The sequence below is a fragment of the Oncorhynchus masou genome, chromosome 18, assembly GCF_036934945.1.
Source record: "Oncorhynchus masou masou isolate Uvic2021 chromosome 18, UVic_Omas_1.1, whole genome shotgun sequence".
Taxonomy (NCBI): domain Eukaryota; kingdom Metazoa; phylum Chordata; class Actinopteri; order Salmoniformes; family Salmonidae; genus Oncorhynchus; species Oncorhynchus masou.
In genome coordinates, this window is record NC_088229.1 from 37,944,813 (window position 1) to 37,957,424 (window position 12,612).

General features: G+C 43.3%; 1 protein-coding gene across 4 annotated transcripts in view; it reads left to right on the forward strand.

The window, feature by feature from the left end:
* Nucleotides 1–12,612, forward strand: part of LOC135504530 (voltage-gated potassium channel subunit beta-2-like) — a 118,560-nt gene that overhangs the window by 84,686 nt on the left and 21,262 nt on the right. For 3 of the 4 annotated variants that reach the window (XM_064923208.1, XM_064923209.1, XM_064923210.1), the window contains 3 exons: nucleotides 5,301–5,345; nucleotides 8,927–8,970; nucleotides 9,201–9,287. In XM_064923208.1, coding sequence (XP_064779280.1) covers nucleotides 5,301–5,345; nucleotides 8,927–8,970; nucleotides 9,201–9,287 — 176 coding nt within the window. Of the gene's footprint in view, nucleotides 1–5,300; nucleotides 5,346–8,926; nucleotides 8,971–9,200; nucleotides 9,288–9,857; nucleotides 9,903–12,612 lie in introns of all 4 variants that reach the window. The other variant, XM_064923211.1, reaches the window with a different exon arrangement.

Here is a 12,612-nt window from a genome sequence, read left to right on the forward strand (position 1 = left end):
CTCATGGACCAGGCAAGGAGGGCATTAATCAGAGAGGCAACAAAGATACCAAAGATAACCCTGAAGGAACTGCAAAGCTCCACAGGGGCGATTGGAGTATCTGTCCATAGGACCACTTTAAGTCGTACACTCCACAGAGCTGGGCTTTACAGAAGAGTGGCCAGAAAAAAATCCACTGCTTAAAGAAAAAAATAAGCAAACACATTTGGTGTTCACCAGAAAGAATGTGGGAGACTCCCCAAACATATGGAAGAAGGTACTCTGGTCAGACAAGATTCAATTTGAGCTATTTGGCAATCAAGGAAAATGCTATGTCTGGCGCAAACCCAACACCTCTCATCACCCCGAGAACACCATCCCCGGCAGCATCATGCTGTGGGGATGTTTTTCATTGGCAGGGACTGGGAAACTGGTCAGAATTGAAGAAATGATGGATGGCGCTAAAATACAGGGAAATGTTTGAGGGAAACCTGTTTCAGTCTTCCAGAGATTTGAGAGTGTGATGGAGGTTTACCTTCCAGCAGGACAATGACCCTAAGCATACTGCTAAAGCAACACTTGAGTGGTTTAATGGGAAACATTTAAATGTATTGGAATGGCTTCGTCAAAGCCCAGACCTCAATCCAATTGAGAATCTGTGGAATGACTTAAAGATTGCTGTACACCATCGGAATCATTCCAACTTGAAGGACGTGGATCAGTTTTGCCTTGAAGAATTGGCAAAAATCCCAGTGGCTAGATGTGCCAAGCTTATAGAGACATTCCCCAAGGGACTTGCAGCTGTAATTTCTGAAAAAGGTGTCTCTACAAAGTATTGACTTTGGGGGAGGTGAAAAGTTATGCACAAGTTTTCAGTTTTTTTGTCTTATTTCTTGTTTGTTTCAGAATAAAAAATATTTTGCATCTTCAAAGTGGTAGGCTTGTTGTGTAAATCAAATCATACAAACCCCCCCAAAATAAATGTTAATTGCAGGTTGTAAGGCAACAAAATAGGAAAGGGGGTGAATACTTTTGCAAGCCACTGTAGCTTCTAGAACTAACAAATTAGTAAACCTGCTAGCTACAATCATGCAGGACAGTCAGCAAGCAGATTAGCAGTTACACCGGCGGGCCCTGTTGGCAAGAAATCAATAAAACCAAAAGCTTACCTTGACTTGGATAAGTTCCAGTGTTGGAGAGCCATAGCCAGCTAGGTAACATAGCATCCCTCTCTGTTTGAGCCAGGTATTGGGTAGGCTAAACTAGCTAGCCGCATTCGCTAGCTAAGCAAGTGAAAGTGAAAAAAATACAACAACATATAGCTAGCTCTCTCTTTCTTGCTTCTCCTTCATTTTTGAAGAAATTAATTTGTTCAAAACTGTTCAACAATTGTCTTTCTCTCTCTTTGAGTCAACTAGTCATCACATTGTATGCACTGCAGTGCTAGCTAGCTGTAGCTTATGCTTTCAGAACTAGATTAATTTTCTGATCCTTTGATTGGGTTAATTAACATAAACACATAGCCTACAAGCCACTGATGCAGACCTTTGGAACATTTACATTTTAAAAAGTCCAATAAAGGCATGTAATATAGCCTACACCGTCACAATAAATCCATTATTTACTTTAGACAGGTCTAAAGAAACATGATATGAAGAAAATGTAGTCTATTTCAGAAGAACAGAATAGCATACTCTGAGTTGTCCTTATGTTAGGTCCTGATCTGGCTATGCTATATGGCTGTGGGCTACACTAGTTCATTTAGCCACAAGATTAGCTTAGAATTCCATGGCATTATTTTATATTCATTTATAGTATGAACAATACAATTGAAAAAAGCTGAATAAAATATAAATTATATTTTCTCCAAACGATTGGAGGGAGTGAGCACATGCATTCCGTGTTGAGAGGTTAACAAACAAATAGGTATTCCTATATGCTTACTTTATAGTTAATAATGTTACTTTAGTTGTTCTACAAACGTTGGGCTCTATGTTTTGATTTTTAATACATTGTAAGGCTGCATGATGCGACTCTAATGATTATTTTGAAAAAAGTTGCTTGAAAGGCATGAGCTCTGCTTTGTTGTTTTGTGTGCAGGCTGTACACGCATCTTCAGTCTCTCATTCACAATTTGAGAAGCACTTGATAATGCCTTGAATTTCCCGGCGGCGGCATCCACTTTGTGTGGCCATAATGCACCCTAAAATAAAACATGCCATTTGCAGCCCTTCTATCTGAGTGCTGCCTGCTCCGAAGCATCTCTCATCTCACTTACACTGCTCTCCTTCATGTGATCGGGTCTTTCTCAAAAGCTACAAGTGAAGACAGACGCATCCGGGAAGCAACTGCACGCGTCCTTATCCAATTCCGAGGTGCATATTGAAGATATTGGAAGAACTGTCCACCTTTACTTTTCGTCAGCAACAAAAAGATGAGGCCTAACAAACAGCAAAAGCACCCATGTCAATCTACTATCCCCCATAGTACAAAAGTAGAGATATTATATTCTGTGCGAGAAATAAATATTCCAAACATAGTCTGGCACAGTTGTGGGATGCGATAGATCCCAAATAAATACAACCACTAGCAATGAGGCTGACGCAACCGATCAGAACGTTTAACTTTAAATGTTAATAAACTATTAGGCTATTTCTTCACATTATAAGCGCAGCAATACGCACATGGTAGTAGACTATAAGCGCAAATGTTCCATTAGCGGAAAAGACCATTATCAAAAGTGACGCAAATGCAATTATGCATGTAATGCTTTTATTATGTAGGTGCATTTTTATGGTTACAATTATGTTCCCCAAACCTCAAACTCACGCGCTGCGTATGTATGCCAGTTAGGCTCTACACACGTTGTAAATCAGATTAATGTGCTTCATTTGAAGACATTATTTGTCCACTTTAGTTGTGATACAAACCTTATCAAAACATATAGGCCTATGGGCTAGGCTACATGAGGTGTGCGACTATGATTACAAAGTCATACAAAAAGGGCATTGTTTCTTGCTTTAAGCTGGGCATAATTGACAAGTGATAATATATCATTCATAAGTGATAAGCTAATATTGTCACCCATCAGACTATTCTTGATTTAACATATATTTTTTACATATATTAAAAAATACATCTGTGAAATTCGTTTTGATTTAGAAAGGTGCATGATAATTGTCCAATCTCAAAACGGGAAGGGGGAAAAAAATACATGTCATCTTGGCACTTACAGTGCCTTCTGAAAGTATACAGACCCATTGACTTTTTTACACATTTTGTTACATTAGATATATTCTAAAATGAATTAAATAAATAAAAATCGTCAGCAATCTACACCCAATACACCATAATGACAAAGTGAAAATTGGTTTTTAGAAATGTTTGCAAATGTATTAAAGATTTTTAAAAACAGATACCTTATTTACATAAGTATTCAGTCCCTTTGCTATGAGACTTGAAATTGAGCTCAGGTGCATCCTGTTTCCATTGATCATCATTGAGATGTTTCTACAACTTGATTGGAGTCCGCCTGTGGTAATTTCAATTAATTGGACATGATTTGGAAAGGCACACACCTGTCTATATAAGGTTCCACAGTTGACAGTGCATGTCAGAGCAAAAACCAAGCCATGAGGACAAAGGAATTGTCCGTAGAGCTCCGAGGCAGGCATGTGTCGAGGCACAGATCTGGGGAAGGGTACCAAAAAATGTCTGCGGCATTGAAGGTCCCCAAGACCACAGTGGCCTCCATCATTGGAAGAAGTCTTCCTAGAGCTGGCCGCCCGGCCAAACTGAGCAATCGGAGGAGAAGGGCCTTGGTCAGGGAGGTGACCAAAAACCCTCTGGTCAGTCTGAGAGAGCTTTAGAGTTCCTCTGCGGAGATGGAAGAACCTTCCAGAAGGACAACCATCTCTGCAGCACTCCCCCAATCAGGCTTTTATGGTAGAGTGGCCAGACTGAAGCCAATCCTCAGGAACATGCACATGACAGCCCACTTGGAGTATGCCAAAAGGCACCTAAAGACTCTCAGACCATGAGAAACAAGATTCTCTGGTCTGATGAAACCAAGATTGAACTCTTTGGCCTGAATGCCAGGCGTCACTTCTAGACGAAACTTGGTGGTGGCAGCATCATGCTGTGGGGATGTTTTTCAGCTGCAGGGACTGGGAGACTAGTCAGGATCGAGGCAAAGATGAATGGAGCAAATTACAGAGAGCCTTGATAAAAACCTGCTCCAGAGAGCTCAGGACCTCAGACTGGGGCAAAAGTTCACCTTTCTACAGGACAACAACCGTAAGCACACAGCCAAGACAATGCAGGAGTGGCATCGGGACAAGTCTCTGAATGTCCTTGAGTGCCCCAGCCAGAGCCCGGACTTGAACCCAATCAAACATCTCTGGAGAGACCTGAAAATAGCTGTGCATCAATGCTCCCCAACAAACCTGACAGAGCTTAAGAGGATCTGCAGAGATGAAGGGATAAACTCCCCAAATACAGGTGTGCCAAGCTTGTAGCGTCATACCCAAGAAGACTCAAAGCTGTAATCGCTGCTTAAGGTGCTTCAACAAAGTACTGAGTAAAGCATCTGAATACTTATGTAAATGAAAAAATGGGGGTTCAACTAACTGAAACACTGGTTTAAATTCCACTGAACACATTGTCTTGAGCATACAGGAACACCATTGTCTAGTCCGCTGCACCAGTCAAATCTCTCTCTCGAATTTCAAAAATGTTCTGTCTCAGCAGCTATACTCGCTCTTTTTAAGTGAAGATGGAGGAGATTGCTAGTGGCCAGACTTGTTTGTTACTCCTGTATTTTTGTTATTTTATGAATGGTGAAGTGCACTTAACGCTAGCTATCTAGCCTGCAGGGTATGCCGGGTAGTCAATGACATTGGATGGGAGCGCTGAGGGGAAACAAACATGCTTCTCCCCACTTCTGAAGAAGTACCCTGCTAAAGCCCACAGCCCTTCTCCTGTTTGATTATCATCAGAGGCAGCAGCAGGAATCAAGGTTTTCCTAAAAAAGTGCTATTTATTAGTTGCTTTTTATTTGTTTACATAATCAGTTACATAATCAGTCAACAATTACTATTAATTAATTACTGCAAGTTAAAAAAAATAACACACGAGATGAAATAGGTTCAGAATTAATTGTTTTTCTGCCAAATCGTCATTGGGGCCAATGGGACTTAAGTGCAGAAGAATTATAATTAAATCATTCTGAAGAAATATAACATAATGCACTGGATCTCCCATTTTCAAGTCAGAATGCTCACCATGCACCTGTCCCTCATACACTTCTTTCCTCCTTACAGGCGCTCCACTTTGGTCATCACCACCAAGATATTCTGGGGAGGAAAGTACGTATTACACTTTTTAAAAACCTTTTTCTTTGTGTGTGTGTGTGTGTGTGTGTGTGTGTGTGTGTGTGTGTGTGTGTGTGTGTGTGTGTGTGTGTGTGTGTGTGTGTGTGTGTGTGTGTGTGTGTGTGTGTGTGTGTGTGTGTTAGAGGCACTATTGAGGCTGTATGACTCTTAATTGTTTTCCTATGAGGAAACGGGGTCGATCCCCTCCTATGAGAATGCCCTTTCACTGAGGATCAATTAAAAGGACATTCATTAGTAGCTGCTTATAAATAAATGAATGATATGTACTCATTGATTCTTGAAAAATATAATGTATAAATGCCTCATGAGTATCAGGTATCAAGGTAAGACCCAAGTGTAGACTATGTGAAGTAACAAAGTTTATTGTAACAGCAGGGGCAGGCAAACGACAGGTCAAGGCTGGCAGGGGTCGGCAATCCAGAGTAGGAGCAAAGGTACAGGATGGTAGGCAGGCTCACGGTCAGGGACAGGCAGAGTTCGGTAATCCAGAGGTGGAGCAAAGGTACAGGACGGCGGGTAGGCTTACGGTCAGGGACAGGCAGAGTGGTCAGGCGGGTGGGTACAAGGTCAGGACAAGCAAGGGTCAAACGCCAGGGGGACAAGAAAAAGAGAGGCTGAGAAAAGACAATAGCTGACAGGACAAACAAGATGAACTGGCACAGACAGACAGAAAACACAGGTATAAATTCCCAGAGGATAAGTGGGGAAGATGGGCGACACCTGGAGGGGGTGGAGACACGTACAAGGATAGGTGAAACAGATCAGGGCATGACAGTACACCCCTCCCTCTAGGGATGCCACATGGTGTTCCACTTGGGCGGATACTTGGTTGACTGTGGTGCCGGCGGGGAAAGTCGGCGATAATGGAAGGGTCCAGGATGTCTTTAGCGGGAACCCAGCACCTCTCCTCTGGGCCATAACCCTCCCAGTCAACCAGGTACTGGAAACCACTGCCCCCGTGGTCAAACCCTCAGGAGGCGTCTCACCGTGTACACTGGCTGGCCATCGATGACACGGGGAGAGGGATGGGCCTAGAAACAGAAAACAAGGGGGAGTCAGATATGGTTTTGGCTCTAGACACAGAAAATGTAGGAAAAATACAGAGGGTACGGGGCAACAGAGGATGAACAACAGAGGAGCTAATGATCTTGGAGCGGGGAGAAAGGTCTCGGCTTCTGGGGGTGTAGCCGTGGTACTATAGCGACATGCCAGAGCCTCAGGCTTGAACTTCTTGGATACCGGTTGGTGCTGTGGAAGCGAAGTGGCACGGGCCTTACTAAACCCCTCATGGAGGTCCTGGTACTCTGCGGAGCTGGCAGAGAGGTCCGGGGAAATTTCCTAGGAAGACGTCCCGGGGCAGGCAGAGCTGACTTCAGGCAATGAGTGTGGCAGGACAGGCTCCAGCCCACGGTGGCACCAGTAGCTCAGTCAATGGAGAGATTGTGTTTACCTGGAGCCAAGAGAATCCCAATACCATGGGAACTAGCAGAAATTGTATCGTCTCGCTGTGGTTCCCCGACACTCGTAGGTTGACGGGGTGGTTTGGTGGGTGACCTGGCCTATAGAGTGCCCGTCCAGCGCCCTAACACCCATGGGAATGGAGAGGGGTTGAGTGGGGATACCCAGGTCGGACGCCAGGGCAACGTCCATGAGACTCACATCGGCCCCTGAGTTGATGAGTACCTGGAGAGACTTGGACTGGTCGCTCCACAACAGGGTGGCATGGAGAGGGGGGCGAGTAAGGAGAGAATAACAATTATCTTTAAGACCCACTAGTGTACTCACTCCAACAGATGAGCTAGGTCTCTTGAAGGGACAGGTAGACACAAATTGACCGGCAGTACCGCAATACAGACAACTCTAGGTCACAAGTCTGCGTACGCTTTCGGCTGGAGACAGCCTAGACCTGCCGAACTGCATCAGCTCGGAAAGAGGTGAATCGGCAGTCTCCGGAGGCTCTTGGAGGGACTCGGGTAGGCTCGGATCCTCTCGGGGACGTAGACAACGGGGACTTCCGGAGTTCATCAGCTGCAAGGTGGGATCCCTGTGTGAGTGATTGGGACTGCAATCGGACCTCTTCCGCAATCGGACCTCTACGTTCCTGTAGCCGACCATCAATCCGGATGATTAAAGCGATGAGTGAGTCGAGATCTGTCGGTAGTTCTCGGGCTTCCAGCTCATCCTTTACCTCCTCCAATAATCTGGGAACTTGTCGAACAGTGCTTCCGGGTTCCAGGTACCCTCCGCTGCTAGCGTGTGGAAATCCATCGCATAGTCTGCAACACTGAGGGTGTCCTGCTGAAGCTGGAGAACTTCCGGGCAACCTCTCTCCCGGACACCGGAGCCTCCAACTTTTCTCACCTCTGCCACGAATACCTCCAGACTGAGGCAGATGGCGGATTGTTTCTCCAACACCGCCGTGGCCCAGGGAAGTGCCCACCCGGACATCAGCGTAATAATGTACGCTACATTCGAGTGGTCTGGAGGGGAACGAAGAACTCTGTAGCTCAAACGAGGGAGCACTGGGAGAGAATGGCCCGGTTAGGTTCTGGAATCTCTCTCGTAGCGCTCCAGGGAGTTTAGCGGGGTTCCCGGGAAACCGGGGTGACGGCGCTGCTACCAGCCGAGTTAGAGGGGCTGGGAGGTTACTGTTGTGGTAGGCTGCAACCCACAGAATTTCTCCCGCAATGCGTCCAAGACTAGATTGTGTCGTTCGGCCACGGCCTGGAATCCTTCCATCAGGCCACAAAGCATCTCCTCGTGCCTACCAATGGTGGCTCCTTCGGAGGAGATGGCGTTGCAGAGCTGGACCAAGTCTACTGGGTCAGTCATGGCCAGTTTGTACTATCAGGTATCAAGGTAAGACCCAAATGCAGACTGTGTGAAGTAACCATGTTTATTGTAACAACAAGGGCAGGCAAACAACAGGTCAAGGCAGGCAGGGGTCGATAATCCAGCGTAGGGCAAAGGTACAGGATGGCAGGCAGGCCCAGGGACAGTTTAGTAATCCAGAGTAGAAGCAAAGGTACAAGACGGCAGGCAGGCTCAGGGACAGGCAGAGTGGTCAGGCGGGTGGGTACAGGGTCAGGACAGGCAAGGGTCATAAATGAGAAAAAGCGAGGCTGGGAAAAGACAGTAGCTGACAGGACAAAGGCTGCTAAGCTTGACAAACAAGACAACTGGCACGTACAGACAGAAAACACAGGTATAAATACCCAGAGGATAAGTGGGGAAGATGGACGAGGGGGTGGAGACAAGCACAAGGTCAGGTGAAACAGATCAGGGCTTGACAAGAGCCCATCAGAACTCAAAATATAAGCTTGTTTCACTCGAATGTTTGTAAAAAAAAAAAAAAAGTAAATGTAAACAACCACTGTCAAGTGTGCCCTCTATCTATCTCTATGTCTCACAGTCAACCCACCAATATGGATCGAATACAGTGAACATCTGTACTCTATCAGTTACAGTATGACATGAAACTGTGAATTGTAGCACGGAGTTGTTAAACGTCATGATTTTACATCCTGACAAGGCATTTGTTGTTTGTTTATCAGAGCAGAAACAGAAAGAGGGTTGTCCAGAAAACATATAATCGAAGGTAAGCCATTTTAAGCCACTTTTATACTGAGTTATTATTACATGTACAGTGTGGTAGCCTATATGCTTGCAGGATATCAATATGACATTTGGACGCAATCCAGTCATTCACTACATTCAGTACATCCTGTATATACAGTGCATAAATGAGAGCATTAAAAACAAACAGGATTCTGGCTTTAATATAAAGTATTACCGTTATCTTGATGGTCTTTGCCCTATATAATGCAGGACTAAGGGCATCGCTAGACCGACTGCAGCTAGAGTATGTGGATGTCGTTTTCGCAAACAGACCAGACCCCAACACACCTATGGAAGGTAGGCAGCACTCTTCTTTGAATGCTGTTTGTTTACATGCATCTGTGGTATGTTCAGTGCTGCGTATCTGCTGCACCGTGACATATTCTTGTCATAAACAGACCACCTTGCATCCAGTGGTGCAGTGGTGCAGTAATAATGTTCGGTCAGACTAGAGTCTCATGCGTGCATATTATCTACAGACAGATAAATGGCTCTGTGGTTTGGACCTTAAGGTTACATTTACTTTTATTGGGGACATAAGTCTACGTTTTTCGAATCCTAGATGTAGAGATAGGATACAGTTGACAGCTCAAACATCCTCTTTGCATACCAACTGCAGTAATATATGATTGTCTAAACCCAAACCTACCGAACAGGTGCATGGGCAATGGATGACAAATTTCTATTCCTGTCACTGATTGAAATGGTCAGTAAAACATTGTGAACTTTGAACTTGAGCTCAGTCAGTGCATGATGGGGCTCACTGTATTGGGCTGTGGCTCCCACCCTGCAGGCCCTTATGTATACTTCCAGATGTCATTCATTCACAGACTGGTCAACGTCTTCACTCTCTTTTTTTGTCACCAGGAGACCCATTTCACACATCAAAGTCCAAGACATTCATCATAGAAGGTACATGGTACCCTTAGTCAAAACAAAGTGTTCAATCAACACCCCTTTAAACGAAAGGCATTTTATGGCAGTGACTTGATAACAGTAGTCCTCCCTCTGTTATCTTACCATTCAAAACCCCCTTTAAATCCATAAAATGTTGGACTTTTCGTAGTAATTGCACAAAAGGGTGGTCTACTGTAGTAGATTGATTGAGTGTTTGATTCATATTTGATAACGTTACATCTTGTAAGTACATTTAGGAGAAATTCACAGAATTTCATGGATCCCTCAATCATTGTAAAAAAAATAATAATCCGTAACTTGTTTCCTTTCTCATTTTCACTTCAAAGCTTTTTTTTCCCTCATGTTTTCACCATCAATTCATGAGTATAACCGATATGTTTAGTTGGCAGAAATAAATAAACTGTTTCTGGGCTCATAATGCCAATAATGCCAATGTGGGCAGTTTCAGTCGTCTTGAAAAGGCAATTTCCACTTTTTGTTGTTGGAAGAAATGACACTTAAAGATGTCCATTCTCTCCCCGACTGACAATTGTAACCAAAATATGATGTAATCCTTCCAGAATCCTTTGATTTACTCAGTTGGGTGTCTTTCAATTTCTCTCTCTGTTTCTTTTCTCTCTCTCTCGCTCGCTCTCTCCAACTGTAACTTATGCCAGATGAAGGCAATTATGTGGAGTTCCATACCATATAGAAAGAAAATCAGGATATGAGGTGTACCAAGCCACATGTACCATTACACTAGTCATAAAACATTGTGAAAGCCCCATACCAAACCACTCCTGACCATTACTGTTGTCGTTAGCATCACTCATCCCTCCCATTTCTCATACGACTGGCTTGGTTTCTTTTATTTTGCAAGATGGCCGCTGCCGGTGCTGCTGCGACCTCCATTGTTAACGCTGTCTTGACTGCAGTGTGTCTCTCTTGCCTGAGCATGCAACCCATCAGGGCTTTGTTCCAGCCAAGCAGTAACCCAATTATACTAATCAGAGTCTTGATTAAATACAAATTAATGGGTGGAATAGGTTTTATACTTGGGTGGATCAAAAACGTGCACCCATATAGGAGGGTACCCCCAGGCTAGATGATGGTTTTGGAGCCACTGAAGCCTTATTCACAAATCTTTCTTTTTTTAATGTTTACAACAGTTAAAGCCTGTACAGAAAAAACAGCCGAGACGAGACAATACGTTTTTATGCAGTTTTAGAACAGTTTGCTTGATCTGAATGGTCTAGTTTTAGAATGTCTAATTTTGGCTGCTGGAGTTTACAGAATTCAACCTGTCAAAACTTAGCTAAAGACTTGAGACGAGACTGGTCCGTTTAGCCAATCAGAAAACGGTATGTTGACATTCTGTGTTAGCCAAGCAGGTAGGTAGCTAGCCAAGCAGACAGCTAGCCAACTATTTTGCTCTAGCTAGCCTAGCTTGCTGATATATCTCTGACAAGTTACAAAGTGTGCCCTGTTTCTGGTGCATGTATTTTCATGATACTTGTTTGCTACAACAAGTGGTAACTGTCTCAGAGTTTTTAAAAATCGAAATGCGCATCTTTAGTCAGCTGTTCTAAAACACATCATTTTAAAACGGGCTAGTTCTTTTCTCGTCTCCTCTCTCCATATGTCAGCGTTATATCTCAAAGAAAATAAAATAACATTTTACAGCAGGTAGAAAAGGTGCAGTGAAATGCTTGTGTGCTAGCTCCCACAGCATTGCAGTTTAATAATCAATATCAACTATGAAAGGACATTTACTGAAATAAATGTGTTGTGCTTGCAAGTCTTGAATTCTTTATGGTTGTGAAATAGTAGTATTAGTGGTGATGGCAGTAGTGATGGTAGTAGTAGTAATGGTAGTAAAGTGTTTTCATAGGCTGTGTTAGCTATAGTGACCTATTTTGGAGAGGTTTGTAGGTGTGGAGCTATTATAGTGGGTTATAGTGGGCTAGTATAGTAGCCTAGAGTACTATATCATCATAAGTCATATCATATATGTTTAAGCTCTCAATGTTTTAGTTGGAACATTCTGTAAGTTTTGTGCCAGTTATTTCAGTTTAGAATGTTGAAGCCTGAATTCCGCCATTGAAATAAATGGGGATAAGAAAGGCTTCATAGTTTATAAAGTATGAATGGTATCAGAAAACGGTGTTGAAGCCATCTATGTTGAGTCTGTCTCCACATGTCAACATTGGGGTGGTGTTTGTAGCTGAAATGGCTCAAGAGCAGTGGTGAATCCAAATGTTGCCTTTGAAGTCTATGGAGCTTTTATGCAAATATAAAACTGTTCAAATATAAAATAGTTCCAAAAGCACAAAGAGCGTCAACAATCTTTTCACATGCAATCTAAGTTGAGTCAGTCTGTACATGTCAGTATTGGGTTTGGTGTTTGTAGCGTTAACGGTTCAATTAGTATTGAAATGTATTCTTTAGGATGTCTATTTATAGTATTTGTTTCCTATGAATTAATGTTGGCTAATCCAAATTCTTCGCTTTAAGGCCTTTAAAGCTTTCATGGACATTTAAAATGGTTAGTTCAAATAGTATAAATTGTATCAAAAAGCTGTATTCAAGCACACTATTCCAGAATGGTGTCAACGTTTTTGAGTTTGAATGGCGTTTCTAGCTTAAACCATTGAAAACTAGCAGCGACCGGTATTTCTTCCATTAAAGTCTATAGCCCCTAAAATATATTTGGGTTTATGCAAAT